This window comes from Xyrauchen texanus, chromosome 46 (genome assembly GCF_025860055.1).
Source record: "Xyrauchen texanus isolate HMW12.3.18 chromosome 46, RBS_HiC_50CHRs, whole genome shotgun sequence".
NCBI lineage: Eukaryota > Metazoa > Chordata > Actinopteri > Cypriniformes > Catostomidae > Xyrauchen > Xyrauchen texanus.
In genome coordinates, this window is record NC_068321.1 from 7,431,468 (window position 1) to 7,452,966 (window position 21,499).

At 36.2% G+C, this 21,499-nt stretch overlaps 2 protein-coding genes across 5 annotated transcripts in view; one reads left to right on the top strand and one right to left on the bottom strand.

The window, feature by feature from the left end:
- The first annotated feature begins 882 nt into the window (after positions 1–882).
- Positions 883–3,212, top strand: LOC127638525 (ATP-sensitive inward rectifier potassium channel 11-like). Its single transcript, XM_052120083.1, has one exon. It carries the CDS (start codon positions 1,065–1,067, stop codon positions 2,187–2,189), a length of 1,125 nt encoding a protein of 374 aa, XP_051976043.1. The 5' UTR covers positions 883–1,064; the 3' UTR covers positions 2,190–3,212.
- Positions 3,213–4,119: 907 nt separating this feature from the next.
- LOC127638140 (MOB kinase activator 2-like) overlaps positions 4,120–21,499 on the bottom strand; it is a 61,462-nt gene continuing 44,082 nt past the window's right edge. For all 4 annotated transcript variants that reach the window (XM_052119518.1, XM_052119514.1, XM_052119516.1 and 1 more), the window contains exons 2-5: positions 14,112–14,275; positions 13,230–13,323; positions 6,281–6,405; positions 4,120–5,577 (exon numbers count right to left, since the gene is read on the bottom strand). In XM_052119518.1, coding sequence (XP_051975478.1) covers positions 5,306–5,577; positions 6,281–6,405; positions 13,230–13,323; positions 14,112–14,275 — 655 coding nt within the window. In that variant the 3' untranslated portion in view covers positions 4,120–5,305. The remainder of the gene's footprint in view (positions 5,578–6,280; positions 6,406–13,229; positions 13,324–14,111; positions 14,276–21,499) is intronic.

Sequence of the window (21,499 nt, forward strand, 5' to 3'; positions counted from 1 at the left end):
ATATAATATAGCAGGGTATAGTACCTACACTTTAGAACAGTAGGCTAAAGTCTGTGTATAGTAGTACTGTTTGCTATAAAATAGTATAGTATAGTATAGTAGTATAGTATAGGTAGTATAGTATACCACAGTTCAGTACATATAATATAGCAAGGTATAGTACACTTTAGAACAGTAGGCTAAAGTCTGTGTATAGTAGTACTGTTTGCTATAAAATAGTATAGTATAGGGTAGTATAGTATACCACAGTTCAGTACATATAATATAGCAAGGTATAGTACACTTTAGAACAGTATGCTAATGTATGTGTATAGTAGTACTGTTTGCTATAAAATAGTATAGTATAGTATAGTATAGGGTAGTATAGTATACCATAGTTCAGTACATATAATATAGCAAGGTATAGTACACTTTAGAACAGTAGGCTAAAGTCTGTGTATATTAGTACTGTTTGCTATAAAATAGTATAGTATAGTATAGTATAGGGTAGTATAGTATAGTAAACCACAGTTCAGTACATATAATATAGTAGTGTATAGTGTACTTTAGAACAGTAGGCTAATGTATGTGTATAGTAGTACTGTTTGCTATAAAATAGTATAGTATAGGGTAGTATAGTATACCACAGTTCAGTACATATAATATAGCCTGTTATAGTACACTTTAGAACAGTAGGCTAACGTATGTGTATAGTAGTACTGTTTGCTATAAAATAGTATATATTGAATTGGCGCCCTAGTTAAAAATGTTTTATTGGTAATGCAGGGCAGTTTGTAACTCAGCTTATTGAAAGTGCTTTAAGCGGTCTTTCTGACTAGACCAAAATCACGACTGAGGATAAGCGAGAAAATATCGGGTTGGAACTGACAGGCAGCGGCAGCCGGAGTACTAAAAGTGGCGTCTTACCACGAGACCTCGTCTGAGCAACTGCGCGCGCAGCTCCTGCACTGAAACGCTCGTAAAAGCGGGTCGTTATGGCGAAAAGATGACCCCACTTGCCGTGGACTTGTCATGTTAGACCTCTGTCGGCTCCCGCAGTCATGAGACTATAGTATGGACCAGCTATGCTGTCCAGAAAAGGACTCATTCCCGAGGATTATGTGTTGACTCGGTTGGCGGAGGATGTGTTACAGCCCAAATATAAAACGAAACAGCGGAAAGCGCGATTCGTCGCCAAGAACGGAAGATGCAATGTAGCGCACACGAATATTCGCGAACAAGGACGCTTTCTACTAGACGTTTTCACCACCCTAGTAGATCTAAAATGGCTTTATACTCTTTTGATATTCACTATGTCCTTCCTGTGCAGCTGGCTTTTGTTTGGCATGATCTGGTGGCTCATCGCCTTCGCGCACGGAGACCTGGACGTGAAAGGTGACGACTTTGTGCCGTGCGTGACGGACATCCACTCATTCTCCTCCGCTTTTCTGTTCTCCATCGAAGTTCAGGTGACCATCGGCTTTGGAGGACGGATGGTCACGGAGGAGTGCGTATCAGCAGTCGTTATATTAATTATTCAAAACATAGTAGGTTTGCTGAACAATGCCATCATGTTGGGATGCATCTTCATGAAAACAGCGCAGGCAAACCGGCGAGCAGAAACGTTGATCTTCAGCAAGCATGCGGTTATAACAGTCCGAAACAACAAGCTGTGCTTCATGTTTCGCCTCGGAGACTTGAGGAAGAGTATGATCATCAATGCGACCGTACACGTGCAGGTGGTGAGGAAAACCGTCACCAACGAAGGCGAGCTGGTGCCACTGAACCAGATAGACATCCAAATGGACAACCCGGTGGGCACCAACAGCATCTTTCTGGTCTCTCCTCTTATTATCAGTCATGTTATTGATAAAAACAGCCCTATGTATGATTTTTCTGAGGCTGATCTGCTCCATGAAGACATTGAGGTGATTGTCATACTGGAGGGGGTTGTGGAGACCACCGGTATCACCACTCAAGCGCGGACCTCTTACCTGTCCGAGGAGATCTTGTGGGGGCACAGGTTCGTGCCCACGGTGTCTGAAGAGGATGGGATGTATGCTGTGGACTATTCAAAGTTTGGAAACACGATTAAAGTGTCCACGCCGAGCTGCAGTGCGCGGATATTGGATGAGGAGGGCGGGTTAGAGAGGTTTAAAGTGCACAAGTCCACCAGCACCAGGCGAATCAGAAACACAAAAGAAGAGTGAATTTAACCCACTCAGAAAAACGGTTTTGCCATTTGTTTGAGCATTTTATTGTTAATAGTAGTATTCTCCAGTAAATATATATATTTATGTTTCAACGCTATATTTATTCATTATTTTAAATAAGAAATATTAATTAAATATTTAAAAAAGATATATTATTTTTAACAGTTGTTTACGAATGTATTGTCTGGTGTGGTTAAAGGATTAATCCAAAAAATTAATCTTGTTTAAAATGAATGTTTTTTTGGTTTTTCACCATTCAGAGTAAATTCTAGTCTGTTGTGTGAAAATCCCAGGAGATCAACAGTTACAGAAATATGCCATGGTCCAAATCATTGAGATCAAATTTTTTCCCCATTCTGATGGTTGATGTGAACATTAACTGAAGCTCCTGACACATATCTGCATGATTTTCGCATGGATGATTGTTGGTGTCAGACGGGCTGGTTTGAGTATTTCTGTAACTGCTGATCTCCTGAGATTTTCAAACACAACAAGTCTCTAGAGTTTACTCAGAATGGTACAAAACCAAAAATCATCCAGTGAGCAGCAGTTCTGCGGATGAAAACACCTTTTTGATGAAAGAGGTCAACAGAGGATGGCCAGACTGATTTGAACTGGCAAAGTCTACAGTAACTCAGATAACAACTGTACAATTGTGTTGAGAAGAATATCATCTCAGAATGCTGTTCTGAGATGCAGGTTTGTGCTGTTTTTGCAGCAGGAGGAGGACCTACACAAAATTAGGCAGGTGGTTTTAATCTTGTGGCTGATCGGTGTGTATATTTAAAGCTTTAAACAGGAATTGTAATGTAGTGATTATATTCAATGTTATGAAACTGTTATGGATTGCATTTTTGTTTCTATAAAGATCTCTGAATGCGAGATTTGCACGTTTGAATAATGCTCTCAGGGTATTGAATGAAAAATACACTATGCACTTGGTTTGAGAGTGCATGACATTTAATAAATGCCCTAGTTTTTGTTATATATATATATATATATATATATATATATATATATAAACAGCCTATTTATTTATATTGGAGTACTGTTTTTTTTTGTAAGTAATTTAAAAGGCCAGATTAGTTTTAAGACTACTTATCCAGTTTTAAAGGTGCACTCAGTAGCTTTTGTCTTTAAATAAATACGTACACTGTAATTTGGCATTTCTTGTTTTTATGTGATTATATGTTGCAGAGCTTGAAATATGAAGTGGCTTTAAACTTAACTAAAACACTTAAGAGAAAGCAAGAACTGAAGAAATCTGCAAATAGATTTTTTTTTTTTTTAAGTCTAAATAAATAGTAGTTTTCTTTATAGTGGCCTAGTTACAATCTCGGAAAAAAAAAAAAAAAAAAAAAGCAAACTTCTTTGCAAGTTTGCCGGTAATACGGAAGTTTTTATGTATGCAGGGAGTAGTTTACTTCGATTCCTGACATTATTAATCACTACCATACATGTTGTCATGGTTGGTTTACAGGGTTTAACATTAGGCTAACTTTTTGGCTAACCGGCCACTGTGGATAGTGGTATTTCAAAGTCAGTATTTTCACTGGCCAAAATCCCTTGTCCCACAAAAAGTGATTGGTTGCAGCGTGAAATAGTCTTTTTCTTCCTGCATTTGGCGAGTGGTAATTTCAAACGCTGGTGTCTTTCTGCATATAAATGAACACACTGACGTTAGCTGGAGTCCAGTCAAATAACATCATTAATATTCATGAACCATGCCTCCGTCACGGAATTCGTAAATTCACTTCAGCCATATTAGCACTGACATAGAGAAACACTGCCATCTTGTGGCCATACTGAGGTGGAGCAGTGGTTTATGTTGACCTAAATGTTAAGTTTCAATCTTGCAATTAATAAGCACACCAAGTAGACGTCGATATACGTTCGTTATAAAGCACGTACACTGTAATAAGTTGGCATTTCTTGTTTTTATTTGATTATATTTTGCAGAGCTTGAAATATGAAGTGGCTTTTAACTTAACTAAAACACTTAAGAGAAAGCAAGAAGTGAAAAACTCTGCAACTAGATTTTTTTTTTTATAAGTCCAAATAAATAAAATAAAAAGGAGAACGAAAAGCCTCTCTCGCTAAAGGCAATTATAGTGATTTCTTTATAGTATCTAAATCTCAAACAAAAAAAGCACGTGTGGGGTGCCACAATATTAATGACCTCTGATAAGTTATACAAGAAAAAAAAAGTGAAATAAAAAATATGGGTTGCAAAATTGGAGGATGTGCTCTCTCATCAGTGCAACAAATATTTCTCCACCTGCAGAATCTCTTTGAGCGAGCAGACATGCACATATCACTAATGTCCTTGTCAAGACACCTCCAGAGCATCAGTCAATCCATCATACCCTTGTTTAAGTTTATACATTTTGAACCTTTGAAAATCTCACTGTAAACCTGAATTTGCCTTTATGTGAAAATCTCTAACTTCTCTCAGAACCAGACCATCAGAAACCAGAGAAGTCATATGGAGACAGAACCTAAAGACTTGACTAAAGCATGTTTAGAAATGGAGCTAAAAGAGGTCAAGAAAAAAATAGTTTTGGTTGAAATTTAAAAAAATAAATAAATGAATAAAAGAGAGAGACTTTAAGCCAGTTGAGTACAGGCCACTAAAGCTGCACCGTCAGTCCGTATTAGACTTCACTCCCTCCACAAGAGGGCGCCAGAGGTCAAAGATAGTTTTCTAAACATTGTTGCATATTAACAGACAAACCATAACTACATATATCTAAGGCACAGATGAGAGCAGAGCAGAAATACAATTCCCTAAAACAAAGTAAAAACGAACAACCTCCAACAGCGCATGTGCAAAAATAATGAAATAAAAGCTAAATAAAATACAAGTTGTTCCTATACAAATGACAAGGTCGACAGATTTGTTTGTCCTGGAGGAAACATTCAGACCATTCTGTGCTGGTACAACAGAGTTAGAGTCTTCCAGCCTCTTTTCCCATCTTTTGACAGGATCTTTTAAAGATTGTGAAAAAAAAGTTAAGATGGGGCCCGTTCAAGGCCCCTGGCCCAGACAGGAGCCCTCGCAGTTTATGTCATCTTCCTCCACTTCTTGTTCGAAGAGTTCAGGTGCAGGCGTTTCATCTCTCGGTCACATGATTATTTGGAAGGGGGGGCAGGGGTGTGCATAGCACCTCTGATAGGTCATCCATGATGCAGGTCTCTTTAGGGTCGACCAGGTTGAATTCTCTGACGAAGACGATGAAATGTGCGTAAAGTGAGTTCAAGTGTCCCTGTAGCTCCAGAGCCACTGTCTCTTTAAAGTGCGCCCAGTAGATGTGCGCCAGCACGTGAAAAAGATACCGGTACACCTTCTTCACCAGAGACTCGAATGAATTTGGAAATGGTTTGCCTGAAATGAAATGAAGATGTTAATCATTATTCATTTCATTTATGGTGTGTTAATGTCATTAAATCATTTTAGAGATTTTTTTTTTTAAATCAAATTAAAATGTAAAATTTTTTTTTAAATTAATTATTAAAGAAAATATTTTATTAAATGTCAGATGATTAATATTATAAATGTTTTTCATTTTTCATATTCATTTAATTAATTTTTTAACTCAAATTAAATTAAGAAATTAAAATAAAATAAAAAACAAATGATTTAAAACAAAATAATAAAAGATTACTTAAAATAAATGAAAATAAATGTTTAAAAGTCCGATGGTTAACATAATATAGTTTTTTCATTTATGTATTCATTTACTTGATTTTTAAACTCAAATTAAAAGAAAATTCTTCAAAATAAATTAAAAGAAAATAATAAACAAAATATTTAAAATATATATATATTTCAATGACCAATTGTTCGTTTCATTCATTCATTTTATAGATTTTGTCCCCAATCTAAACAAATTCAAGTAAATTAAAATAAATAATTACAAATATATATATATATATATATTTGTAATTATTTATTTTAATTTCCTTGAATTAATAAAATCGAATTATATTCATAGAGCTCATTCCAGACTATGAACACTAGAGGTCGCCAAAGATAAAAGGAAGTTTCCTTTGAAATGTAATTTCTTGAGTGCAGTGTTCATACACACCATATTTTGTGGGAAAGATGTCTTCATCTGTCACTAATTTCTGCACGAAACTCATAACGAAGTCGATATACTGAGGAGCTGTGCACTTTGTCTTTTTCCCTCTTTCGTCATACCAGTAGTAAATTCTGTAAAAAGAAGACAAACAGCAAAAGTTTATTACGACTGTGAACTTACAAACTTCCTGAATCCACACTTTTCCAATAACCGTATCTGGATGACAAAATAAACGATTACAAAAAAATGTAAAAATAGAAAAACTGGAATGTAGCTACTACCACCTATTGAAGGAGGCTTGCTGACCGGGTTCTGAGGGGTAAAGTGGGTTCGAGGAGCTGTAGACATTACAAATCTCTTGGAATGCAGACTGTCCGCATAACTGCCCTTGTAGCACAGACCCACTGACTGCGAACAAATGCTGATGCATTCAACAGTGGACGCTTTGTGGATGAGTATGATCAAACGTGAATGAAACAGGGTGAAATAAAGACGGCTCAACTGAAATAGCCATTGATGCCAAGTGCAATTAGCGTGTAAACATGGATACTTTCTGCCAAAGAATGGTGAAGGTAAATGTTGGGCCGCTCAGTACCAGCAAGTGTCTCAATGTTCTCAAATAACATCAAATGATATGGTCAAGTTATAGATTCTAAGAGTGGATTTGAAGTCTACATGATGACAGTTTATTTTACAGGTTATGAATCTACCAAAAACACAATGCTTGTGGAGTGGTGGTGGCGTAGTGGCTAAAGCACAGGGCTGTTAATCAGATGGTTGCTGGTTCTAACCCCACGGCCACCACCATTGTTTCCTTGAGCAAGGCACTTAAATCCAGGTTGCTCCGGGGGGATTGTCCCTGTAATAAGTGCACTGTAAGTCGCTTTGGATAAAAGCGTCTGCCAAATGCATAAATGTAAATGTAATGTAAATGTAAGACAAATGCACAAGTAAAGATTTTGAAGGCAGCAACAAAAACTATTTAACATTAAACATTGTATGCCACTGTCCCTCCCTTTTCGCTAAAGCTTTTATTCAGCAATTCATTCATTTCTATTCATCAATCAATTGAAAAACCAGCAGTGATGGAAAATGAGGGTTTTGTTTTGATGCGTACACCCATGGTGTGTATTTGGTGAGTGTATAATTGTTTGTGTTGTGTGTGTGGCAGTAAATCTTGTCATTTAACATTTGGCTTGAACAGTAATAGATCTGGTCTGACAGGGTCAGTGTGTAAAGGAGTCTTTAGCGATTCACACCCAAACCTCATTCAGATCAAACAGGGTGGACAAGTTTAGCGCAGATTATACAAGTAAACATCCTGACTGTGGAAAGGTACAGTTGGAAGCACATTTTTGCTTTTGTATATAGCGATTCTTCAGTTAGGGGAGAAATGAAACTTCTTCAAATGTTTCATCGGTTGTAAAAAAATAAATATATATATATATTTATATATACACAGTACTGTGCAAAGTCTTAGTCACAATAGCATTTGTCTTAAGATGGTTATTTCTAGGGCTGCCCCCGACTAAAGATTTTCCTACTTGACTAATAGATGTTAATTTAAGCCATTAGTCGCACATTTATGATATTAATTTAATTACTTATATATATAAAGTTTCGAGTGCAATTTGAATTAGAAATGTATTTTATTTAAGCTTTTTTAATTTTCAATGCAAAATCACTAAAGCAAGAATACTCACCGATCTCTCAGACCAGGGGTTTGCCGATGTAATTGATTTTGCGATATATATTTATAAATCGTGAAAGAGGGAACAAAACGAATGTATTCGCACACAGAGAATGCACAGATGAGGTTCTTTGCCAGAGAGATTTTCACAACTGTTGTAAAACCATCTTTCAAATAGTTGAACAACACATTTTAAATTCACTTATTTCACATTTTAATTTTTAGTTAAAATAAATAGAAAGTTAAGTTCAAAGTTTGAAAACAGTTTGCTTTATTGTGTAGGCTTAACCCTAACCCCGCTTAACGAAAATTACCCCATAGTACCACCTAGCGTCCAACCAGCGCTAGTTTCCTTGAGTTTTGGTCGCGTTTGGTCGACTATCAGGGGCAGCCCTAGTTATTTATATCTTCAGCTTTAGTGTGTGTGTGTGTGTATACAGTATATATATATATATATATGTCCAGGAAGAAAGACCTGATCATGTGGATTTTTGGCACAATGTGTTATGGTGTGGACATTGTGTGAGATAGTAATGACAACTGACACTTTTTGGACTTGCTAACACAAATTATCTAGTAGGGACGGGTAAAAATATTGATTTCCCGATGCATCACAATCTACATTTGAACGATGTTGATATAGATTCTTAAATCTCAAGATCGATCTTTTAATGCGGAACCCTCAATGAGAGGAAATCACTCGCATTTCCAAAACAAACTCTATACGACTAATATGCTTATATTTGGCATTAAATGTTTACGTTTAACTCACCAGTAACTGTGTAGTACAGTAGTAGAGTATGCAGCAGTGAGATCCTTTCACTGCGTGTTGAGAGTAAAAGTAGATTCGTGTAATATGTGTCCTAAGACGAAATCCACAGATTTAGCATTTAATATGCTTTCTGTCTCTATATTCAATTGTTGATAAAAAATTACAAGAAATAAACATTTAATTCTTATCATGCATTCAAATCCTTGTTAACATGCGCTCATTTACAGCCACTTTTTTACAGAACTTCCCGTTTTCTTAAAGAGACAGTACCGGTTTTAGCACGCATTCAACAAATAAATGTAAATAAACCGTAAAAATGTAACAAAAAAATAATACCTGCAATATAATATCACATTTATTGATTGAATACATGGATTTGTGCATTTTTAAAAAGCCAAAATGTGACTATAATGTGATGAACAGGATATAATTGGTAAAATTTGTAAAAATGTACCTAGTTAGAAGGTCCCCTGTATAATTAACAGCATTAGCTAGAAGAGAATTTATTTCATTTAAGCAAATGGGACATTATAACTGAAATATACCCATATGAATCAATATCAAATTGAAATATAATTGAATCAAGAGCTTGTGAATTGTAATCGAATCGGGGAATCTGTATCAATACCCCGTCCTATTACCTAGAAGTAGATGAACTTTACATTTCTAAAAATAAAAAGATTTTGGATACTAATCAGTTGGAAATGACACCTCTCAGTAAACTTCTCAAAATAAACGATATTTCTGATCTTCAAACTGTTATTATGCTTTCCAGAGATGTTTCCATGTCACATTTTCCATGTCCAATAATAACCAAACAGACAGTTTTGGAAAAAATTGTTCTCTAAAATGCTTGGAGTGACGATAATTATAGCAGGATTGTAGACAGTGATTTTGAAATACGATTTTTGTATTATTCTTTGGAAAAAGTACAAAGAAGTGTTATCCAGAATTTTTACACTTGAAACACATTTATTATAAAGAAGTTCATGAACTCACAATTGAGAAATTCTGGAAAAGATTACCTTTCAACATTAAGATTAGGAAAAGTATTAAGAACTTATTTTATTTTAAGTTTAAGCTATTATAATTTATATTTTAAAACTTGAATTCTAAGGGAACAGAAAAGTTCCCCAAACTAAAGAATCACCCCTAAAAAGAAATGGCAGTTAAACATTATTTAAACTACCAGTAAGTTACATTTATTTAAAAATAGTGGCCAAAATGTTTGCTAGGAAAGATGTTTAGCCGCATATCACACAAAACAGAAAAACACAAAGCAGTGAAAACTATTCCAATTGCTTTCATGGAACTGGTCATGAGACTAAAGCTGCAAGGTACAAGAGAAACTACACTGGTGTAACAAGTAATGCTATAACTGACCTGTTTCCAATGACTTTAAATCCAGGCCCCTGATCTTCTCAAACACAAAAACAGTAAAAGCATTTAACTACATGCTTTTAAGGCTATTTAATTGGTTACGCCTCACAAAAACGTACAAAACCTCAAATTCTGAGAATGGTTCCATTGTATTCTCTTATTCAAAACACATTTGAAAGCCAAACAAGGACTTGCTTCAGTAAAATGTGTGTCAGCTTCATTCCAGTCATGTGTTAACCTGATTCAGTCCCACAGACCCAGATTTCTGCAAAGCTTTAGTGCTGATCTGGGATCTGGCCTTAAACTGGAAAATATTTTCAAAATGCAAAGTATTTGATTCAAGAATTAGAGTTTGTACAGATTTTTAAAGGTGGGGTATGTGATTTTCTTTTTTGACCATTTTTTCAAAATAACTTGAAATCCTATTCCTAACCCACTTACTGGCTGTAAATTAGAAGCACTGAAATGAAAATTAAGCAATTTAATCATCTGTGGAACGGGCAGGACTCGAAAAACTCCAGCCAATCATTTTCAAGACCATCTAGAATCATTGGACAGAAAATGTGTCAATCAAACGGTCGTACCATGCCCCCTCCCCCACCACCCTGGCGCGCGTGTCCCGTTCGATGCGCATACTCAAAGCTTGTGACCCAGTAACAGGAAGCGATTGTATTTATGTATGGAGAATAGAGCTTTTATAGTGCTAGTGGGGTTGTTCCACATTTCTATGAATCCTGTTTTGAATAGAAGACCGCTGTACAGACGCCAGGGCTGGCGATGTTCTTTTTTTTACAGTTATGAGAAAATCAGCTCTACACCTTTCAAGAGTGGTATGCGACCCCTCCTCCTGCTGTGTCAACAATTTGCTCTGAAAAATTGTCTGACAGGTGAATGCACTGTTTGACTAGTGAGTCTAGAACACTGCTAGAACACTGCGCATCTGAGTTTTCGCTCGTGCATGATTGCGCGTCCATGTTTTTCGAATGGGTGGAGTCAGGGCCAGCGTTGGAGGAGAGAAGGTAGGACCTTAGAGTTGTGTATTTTCAAAATCTGCCGGCCGTTTTGCAAATCACATACCCCACCTTTAAGTGTGAAGTTCAAGCATTTCAAGGTACTTTAATCATCCTTTTCAAGCACCTTGAAGCTTTAAATATGATCCAATTCTAAATGTTAACTGACAAAAATGCAATGATAAAAAAGTAGACAAGCAAATTCATGCATTAACTCAAAGATACAGACGGAAACACTGGTGGGAAACAAACCTGGTTACTGTAGTTAATTATTCATTCCCATGTGGAAAATGAAAAGAAATATAAAATAGATTTGTTATATTTGTCTCATAATGATAGGTAGACCAATGTGTGTGTTGTTTTTATCATATTAAAATTGTTAAATGTACCAACATATCAAAACATAGCCGATGAATAAACAACAATATTTACCTAAAAATTATACAAAATTATTTAAATGTAAAATGTCATGCAGGGACATCTGTGATACATTTGAAGAGATTTCATAAGCAAACTGTAATAATTAGGGCTGTCAATCTATTACAATAAATCAAATTAATTACATTGTGTCCAGATTAATCGCGATTAATCGCATATACAAATATTTGCTGAAAGCCCCTCATATAACAATAACTCAATATATAATGATGAAATAATAATACAGTTATCTTTAAATATTAAAAAATTATATATACATCTACACATATAAAAAAATATTCAGATAATTAAAATTCATTACATTCTTGTAGCAGAAGATTTAATCATTGATAAAACAATATAAAAGTGGCTTTAGAATACAATGTATTGATTACTACCATATTATTGATCATAAGTCAATCATTGACACACAGTTCACAGCAATCCATTTCACAAGTGAATTTGTCAATCAGTTTGAGAATTATTATAAGGGCTTGTTTAAGGACCCGTCAATTTCAACAAGCATCAGACATGCTCGGGTGTGTTGCATCATAAAAATAATTTTTTTAGGTCACTGTGTCAAGTTAAATATAGTTTAATAATTAGAACACATCTTGAGATCCCTTAGTTCGAATTTGCGCTCCATCAAGTGTTTTGAACGCAAGAACGTAACTCATGTTTGTGTTGTGCTGCTGCTGGATGGTTGTTTTCTTCACTGTATAAACTGCGCGTTGCTCATACAGCTGAAGTTTCATTTACTGCCCTCTGGAGTAAAGAGGTGGTACTACAAGCTTACGTTTCTCAGGAATCTACTTTATTACTGTCCGGGGGCATTGCGATTAATTGCATTATTTTTTTTAATAGATAGCCCTAGTAGTAATATATTAATGTAATGTAATGATAAATGATTATTATTGAATATGTAAATTTTTTCATAATTTCATTACATTCACACAGCATTGGTCCTAAACCTCTAGCCTTTTTTAACGGTAAACAGAAGACATTTGTATTTCTTGCTTAGTTTTTTTTTTTTTTTTAACATGTCTTTCATTTACAATGTGGTGAAATACCACCACCCCCTCTTCTGGCCCCAGTGTCATTATTACAAGAATGTTTTGAATTACGTGAAAATAAAATGATGTCTAGGCACTTTGCATTAACGCACATTATAAGAAAAACGCACCGGTTAATAAATCGCACTGAGCCATATCACAATTTCAAATTTATTTTGATTAATTCAGCCCTAGATTTTACATATTTAATTCACGTCACAAACATTGACTTTCTGCCCTACTTGAATATTATTAATTCCAAAGTAAATTCAAGTTTTAATGAAATCTTTGTCTCATTTACACCTTCAGAATGGCTTAGTGCTGATAAGTGCAAACATCCATTGGTAGCCACAGTGGAGATGTGCAGAACATCAGTCTGCGCACAACATCAAAATAAGACGTAGAGCGGCGCACGTGAGCTCCCGCACTTACGAGAAACCACAAACTTAATTTTTTTTTTAGAACTGTCAACAACCTAAGGAAAAATCAAGAATTTTCAAGAAACATAAAAAAAATTCAAGCATATTTCAAACCTTGAAAGTTCTGATTCTTGCCCCAAGACAAGGCTGGAAGGACATCAAGACAGAAAGACACAAGAAAGAAAGAGAGAAAGAGAAAAGGAAATATAACTTACGTATTACAGGCTGTCATGGCTTGACAAGTGTCCCCAGTGCAAAACTCTGAGATTGTGCTATACTGCAGGTTTATGAGATTGAAGAAGGTTGTTGCTGCAAAGGACCAAAAAAAAGTGTTATGAGGTGCAATTCGCAATTTTGTGGCAAATCTTTCAAGAAGTAAAAATAGTTTTTACATTAATTAACTGCAACTTCACATAATGACTTGATCACATAAAGGGCATATTGTTGATATCCACAAAAAATATTTAATCTCACCCCTCCTTTATTTTAATGCTGATGTAATTTTTTCTTTGTTAAAATACTTGCATTTTTCGAAAACAGTAAACACTGTCTCTACTGCGCAATTAAAATTTTGTTTGGAGTGGCCCGCTTAGATCCGCCCCATCAACATTACTCAACCAATGTCATTAGTTGGGGGTGGGACTATCTTTGTTACTATGTTTGACCTACAGCAGATGGGGGCATATTCAGAAAGCGGTTTTGAACTTTGAAAAAGTTTATTTTTACAATTTTGTTTGGTGGCACAGAAATGACATACTTCGGCTTTAAAAAAAAAAGTTGGCAAGCACCACTTGCTAACAAATATTGTATTTCAGCTCTCCATTTGAAACAACTTTTGCCCAGAAAAAAAACGTTCATAAATGGTAACATTTACAATTAAATTGTTACCATTTTCACAGTTTTGACTATTTAAGAAGTCAGTGCTCTAAAAAAAAACTACTTTGTACTAAAAACTGTTTCCTGCACAAAGGGCTGATACTGATTTCCAAACACCTGACTGAAGGGAGGCTATTTTTTTTTAAGGCTGACAAAGGCTCTAAGCCTCAAAGTAAAGCGCAAACACTCATAATGGCTATAATGTTTGGTTAAGAACTCACTGTTGCTGGCAAGCCATTCGTTGAGGTCTATCTCTTTGGTGGGGAGCACCACCAACTCCTTGAGGTCAAAGTCCACAACCCGAACTTTTGTGTACTCTGGCTCCAAGTAGTGCTTCTTCTCTTCCACAGGCACTTTCTTTCCATTGGGCTTCGTTTTGGATTTCCTGCAAAACAGGATACAGAGGGGATACATTAAGATAAGATGGTTAGCGTGAAACGAAGACCATACTTAAGGGGAGTGTGTACCTATAGCACCATTAGTGGCACCAAAACAAAGTCGCAAAAATTACAATAGTTTCCAAAAAGACCGCTGACTTCAGTTGTTCAGACAAATGCGTAATCTTACCTCAAACTCATACTGTAAATAGCTGGTAACTTTCAATCTTCAAAAAGTCTCACAAGATTCACTTTCAAACCATGCACACTGTATATTTTGAGTCCCACAGCAACCCTACCTTTATCGCCAACCTTTACCCTAATCTTTGTAGCAGCAATTGTGAATTTCCCAAAACAAGGTTTACCATCACCCATTGGTTGAGCCAATGTTGCTATGTCGGACTGCTTAAAAAAACAGAGCAACGTTTTAAAAGCACCATGGTTTAAACTATTCAGGAAGTTATCCTATCAATAGCTTACTAAGGGTCATTCACACCGAATGCATTCTTGCGGTAAAATATCTCGAGAAACGGCTTTTTAAACACGCAGCGCTTTTGCATGAGGTGCTGGAAAAAAAACACCTTTTAGCTCATGTTTACACCGAAAGAAAAAAAAACTGCATATGTGGATGAAGAAACGCAAAGTATTTAAACACTGAAAAAATTACATCACTTTTAGAGCTGTTGTTATACATGGTTTCTCAAGAAACTTTAAAAGACTATGAGAGAATAGGTCCTAAACTGGACCTAAATCTCTACTACTTTGGAGTAACCCACATTTCTCGTCAGTTTAAAATGGAGGTGTAACAACAGACTTTGAACCTGTGCTAGTTTTAACATGTAAATGCCAGAATTGTCATGGCAGCTCCTGCAGCTGGCTGGTAAATAGGTTACAGGGGACATTTAACAGCTAATAACAAGAGTACAGGCAAAGAAAGGTTATTAAGAATTTACATCCATGCCTTGTACTCTTTGTTTCTTAGGTTTATATCCGTTGGTGGCAACCTATGCTTGCATGCATACCAATGCTGGAAAAAAATGGCACTTCATATCAAAAAAGTTGAAGACCCCTGGTTTATATTAACCAATTGTTCATGTTAAATTGACAGAGCAGCAGAACAAATTAGGCACTACAACAAAGGATTCATCTATACGGCTTGCTTCTTTGTACTTGTTTCTTTCTTACAGCCTTAAAACTGGGATGTTTTCCTTCAGAAAAGGAATTTAAAAACCACACTCTCTGAATTTATTGCTCATCCACCAACTTTATTTCCTGTTCAACTCACTTAACACTGTAAACACCTCATTCCCAACCTCAAGTGTCTGACCATCTTCTTCACACACAATAGTCTACCAAAAGGACCAGGAAGAAAACCTAGCTGATTTCAGACTCCAAAGTCCAAAAACGGCTTTTAAATTGAAGCCAACACAAAAGAATGATTGATTAGATTGCCCGGATTCACGCCGCATTAAATTGTTTCTGAGTGGGAAAGACTGTATCAGCCACTTAAGGTCTTTAGTTTAATGAAGTCAAAGGTCTACTAAGGGTTAATTATGGAGCATGGTCATAAAACATCACTAAAGTGTGGGAAGACAACTAAATTTCAACTTTATTCGGAAGTCGTTCTGTTTTACCACACAGAATTAGTAATCTGTGTAAAACAGGAAACAGACAAAGATAATTTACAGTGGGAATTCACACTATGAAGCAATTCACAGCCAGGTTAATTTTTATAGAGGTCATAGATACTGGAAAAAACATGAATACAAAATATGAATGAAATAACGACAGAAAAAAAAATGTGGATCCTCTTTGAAGATATTGCTTGGTCCTCTTTCAACAATGGCAAATTGTCCACAAATGTTATAACAAACCACCTTATTTTTAAAATAGGAACAATGGCAGTCTTATTTTTGTTGTCGATTTGTATGTGTTTTTGTACATGTATTTGAACAAACCCCTAACTCCAAGTATTAAAATTTGCTGTATTAAACTTATCCCACACTAAGGACATAAATTATACCTCAAATTATGCTTTTTCGGTGTTACACTACTCAGCGACTGGATCTACAGGGTTCACACCCTTTGTGATATCTAGAAATCGATTTTTAAAAATCATTTTGATTCAGAACGATTTGTGAACCATTGACAAAATAAAAGAAGAACAGACCCAAAACGACCCAAGACGAAACATCGTTCTTAACTGCTAAATCATGCATGTTGTCTGGCATCATTCGACCAGTATTCCCCATGCACCTATGATGGCATGACAGTGATGAAGTCTTAGATGAGCCGCACGTGTTTTGCTACATGGCGATCGGTTTATGTGATCGGCCAAATTATGAGACCACCTATTGTGTCATAGATAATGAATATCGCCCAATACGGATTGTTGGCCGAGTGATCGGAGCATCCCTACTTTTAAGATTTTGTTCTCTTCCATGACTTTTCCAAAACACAACTGAACAATTCCCTAATATTTCCAGGCTTTCCACAACCATGGAAGCCTTGGAACTTTGCTCTGCATGCTCACAGTCTAGTTTGACCACAGCTTTGCATCATAGTGACCAGACATGTAGGGACCAGAATATTAGAGACTAGTTTGCAATGGACCAGTAAGCAACCACCCAGAAGACCCTAGCAACAACATACTGTAGAGATGTTTGATAAACACTAGACAACACAAACACAAGAACAAACATAAATAGCATTTCCAGCTGTGTAGATGATACAGGTCTTTAGTCACAACCTTCTGGCTTGGACTGAGAGTCTGAAATCTACAATGCCTTTTATGGCAAAGATATCTGCAGGAAACTGCTAAGAGTGGGCACTGTGTGTGTGTGTGTGTGTGTGTGTGTGTGTGTGTGTGTGTGTGTGTGTGTGTGTGTGTGTGTGTGTGTGTGTGTGTGAAAATGAGGGCTGCTGGCAGCAAGAAAGTTTTTCTTTCCCCTAAAATAAACTAGCTAATGGCTTGAGAATTTGCCCTGTGCCGCATAATTTACGTAAAAACTGTGCTTTGTGGAAAATTGCGAAACCTGGGGAAGGCTAAAATAAAACAATATGTGTTCTTATTTTTGGATGCACAAACTATTTTTTTCAATTGAATACTACTAAATTAGGCTACAATTAGGGCGTTGACGTAACAACATGCATGGCGTAAAGGTTTTGGATCCTGCAAATTCATTCCCAGGCAATCCTTTCCTTCTTTCCCACTACACTTCCTAAAGTTGGAAGACTACACTGATGACTTAAGTTTGAATTTGAGATATCAAACATAAGTACAGATGATTATCTATAACAGTCTGTATGTTTACAAGTTCGGTTTTAGAAGGATTGAAAGAATAATTAGCCATTTTATAATGTCCCGTAAATGCTTTAGTCAGACTGAAATCGTACCAGTCTGATACTTGCTAAATTGGCCAAACAGACCAAGACAATGCGAATGTAGCTTGGCTTCGTCCAGCATGTATACACATTAATTGGACCACATTAGGTCTCTGAATTTTGTGCATGAATGCTCTGAAAGACAGGTGACTTGCAAAGTGTATTTAAACTGCCAAATTTGTAATTCAATTACGCATTGTGCCATGTATACTTAGACAAACATATGAAGACTGTAGCTGGACTACACAAAAAGCAAACCTCAAAGGACTGAAATGGAGAACAGGAACTCGTAAGATAGCCATTAACAATTAAACAATTAAATAGCTGTTTGACGCTCTCCCTGACAAACATCAAGTACTGGGTCTGTTCAGAATCTCCAAGCTGAACTACGCCAGAGGCTTGACTTGACATTATGCAACATGTTGTGTGCAGCATTCTCATTCCAGCATCTGCTGGAAGATCTAAACATTCATAAATCATTCTGACTCTTGAGAACAAGCCTGGATCTTCAAAGCCTCCATGTGCATACAAATACTACAGTTATTACAATCTGGAGATCAATTAATTGCTGTCAATTCATTGGCTTCAGTGTTTTTCAGTAGACTCAATCTGCATGGTTTCTCAGCTTTGGAGATACTAAGCAGAGTGGATAATTAATACTATGGTTAGTGTTTAATTGGCTGATGTCTGGTTATTTTGAAATTATAGCCACTGACCACTAACCGTGTTAGCTTGGGAAGTGAAAAGAAATGGTACCTTCCATTTGTAGCGGTTCCAAAATCTATAAAAATTTACAACCTGAAGGCTACAAAATCTCTACAAACATCATAAAAAGTTCAAATAACGAAAGATGCTTACGTGACCCTCAACGGACAGTTGAGATGTAGATAAAAAAAATTGCTTAAAAAAAAAAAAGCACTGTATATTTTATGAGCTCATATAATTGTTTAACAGTAGCTTTGAACACATCTGCTCAAGTGCATTCTGGTCTTTGACTGTGTCTGTCTAGCCAAGTTTGGACTTCCTTGTTCTCATGGCAAGAAGAGTGTGTAAAGAGCCATTGAGATGACATTATTGTGTTAACTACAGGAACAGCACCATGGGGATGTCACAAGCACAGGCCGTAAGCATCACAACAGATAGGTGGGCGAAGAGAGGGGCCTTTTTAAAACCATCTCTCACACATGACTGAATTGCATTTCACAGTTTCATCTCAGTTTCTTTCTCATTAAGATCACATGGATGCATAAATGCTGTTAAACTCAAAACTAATGGCAGTGTCACATTCATAAATTCTGTCAGTGTTGTATAAAGTACCCAATCGTCATACTTGAGTAAAAGTAAACATACCAGTATAGAAATTGTCTAAATTAAATTTCAAAGTAGCTCAAGAAAAAAATACTTAAGTAAAAGTTTTAAAGTAGCATAATAAATGTACTTAAGTAACAAAAGTACAAGTAGACGGCTTTAAGTTAAATAACTGTTAAGTTAATTATTTCAGTTTAAATGGGTTTTATCACGTTCATGACTTGAGTTCTCACAAAAAAACACCTTTTGCTGCCTGTAACCTCATAATATCACAGGCACAGCATCTTCATCTTATCGCAACAATAGACTCCTCTAGGTCAAGGAGATGGATTTATAAAAATGTTATCTAGTAACTCGCAAGCCCGCATCTCTGTCCTCATCTGATATCCATGGAGCAGTGATGGGACAATGACATTTTCTGAAGCAATGGGGCTTTCATTACAAACATATTGAAATTGGGTTAGTTACTATAAAGCTTCAACAAAATGAAGCCCACCTAGTAAGCCACTGTGGCTGACAATATTTTGAAGCAATCAAATGTATTATTAATTACACTATTATGGTATGCCGTCAGGCCTAGATTAATGAGATATGTGATGCAGTCATGCTCCTCTGACATTGCCACACTGAATGGTGCAATAATTCTGCAGTGATTTAAGTCATTATCTCGAGAATTCAAGATCATAAGAAAATTCATTAGTGATCACGAGAAAACAAGACAATAAAAAGTGATATACCATGGACAAAACAGGCTACCGTAGTTTTGCAAATGTTACACCCTGTCTACACCGGATGCGAGCGATGTCGCATTGCAAAGGGTTGAGGCTGTCTTCTTAGAAAGAAGAACTTTCTAAACCATTTGTCTTGTTGGTAGGAGTAGCAGCAGCTCATGCAGTGCAAAATGACTGCTTAATATCAGTGACGTGACACCACTCAAGCATCCAGTGTAGACAGCATCATTATAATAAAAGTGATTTGCTTTTGTCACGTTGCGCCACTCGCGTATGGTGTAAGCAAGGTGCAAGACATTTTCATGAGCTCATTGGGTCATTATTTATTCATACATATAGTACATTGGTTAAATGTAAATGTTGACCATCTTTTAATAACTTGTGTAATATTTAGCATTCATATACATGAACAGTTCTCTGGAAATTCAGGAGACAAGAACAAATCATATCACACATATCTTCATCAGTATTTCACGTATTATAATGTTTTATAAAATCTTGACCATCAATAGTATAGCATTTATATTGTTTATGGCAAAAATGTATCAAATTAATTTGTAGCCAAAAACACAAATTTACATGAAAAGTCTCTTTAAATTCCAGAGTAGATACAAAACATGTATTTTCTGGGGTTCAGTCCATTGTTAATAGGACAACACGTGCGGTTTAATTTTGCAGCTGTGTTATTTTTTGAAAGGTGTTCAAACGCAAAAGTAATGAAAGGAGATGAAATATAATTTATCTGAATAAAAGTACATATTTTCTGAGTAAATTCTAGAGGCTGTTGTGTGTGAAAATACCAGGAGATCAGCAGTTACAGAAATACTCAAACCTGGTCTGGCACCAACAACCATCCATGCGATTATCTAACCAGCCAATTGTGTGGCAGAAGAGCAGTGCATAAAAATAATGCAGATACGGGTCAGGAGCTTCAGTTAATGTTCAAATCAACCATCAGAATGGGGAAACATGTGATCTCAATGATTTAGACCGTGACATGATTGTTGGTGCCAGATGGGCTGGTTTGAGTATTTCTGTAACTGCTGATCTCCTGGTATTTTCACACACAACAGTCTCTAGAATTTACTCAGAATGGTGCAAAAAAAACAACAACAAAAATCATCCAGTGAGCAGCAGTTCTGTGGACGGAAACACCTTGTTGATGAGAGAGGTCAACAGAGGATGGCCAGACTGATTTGAACTGGCAAAGTCTAAGCTAACTCAGATAACAACTGTACAATTGTGTTGAGAAGAATATCATCTCAGAATGCTGTTCTGAGATGCGGGTTGGCGCCGTTTTGGAGGCAGGAGGGAGTCCTACACATTATTAGGCAGGTGGTTTTAATGTTGTGGCTGATTGGTGTATACAGTTCTCATAAACCCACAGATATATCAGAGCTTCGTATTTCAAAGCAGTTGAGTTAAATAAGTGGTCTCTCGAATTAATTAGATGTCCTATCTGTCTGTCTGTCTAATATATATATATATATATATATATATATATATATATATCTTTCTGTCTTTTTATCTATCCATCTATAGTTTTTCCACTTCTTACTGATTACGAGAGTCTACGCAGGCGCTCAAAATTTTAAACAAATGTTCGCACTTGTTCATTAATATTCATGAGAAACGTGCAGCATTCTCAGCAAATCAGACATGTGTGATTTATATTTTTCGCGCGAGCGGCTCATGCGGCGCAAATAATAAATTCCAAATCACAAATGTCGGATTGGTTGAGAATTCTCGACGTGTTTCATACTTATAGCCTAAATAATCGGGAAATAATGACTGGCAATGATTGTTCTT

Bases quoted from the DNA above. Each gene is read 5' to 3' on its own strand.
- LOC127638525 (XM_052120083.1), top strand. From the start codon at position 1,065: ATGCTGTCCAGAAAAGGACTCATTCCCGAGGATTATGTGTTGACTCGG.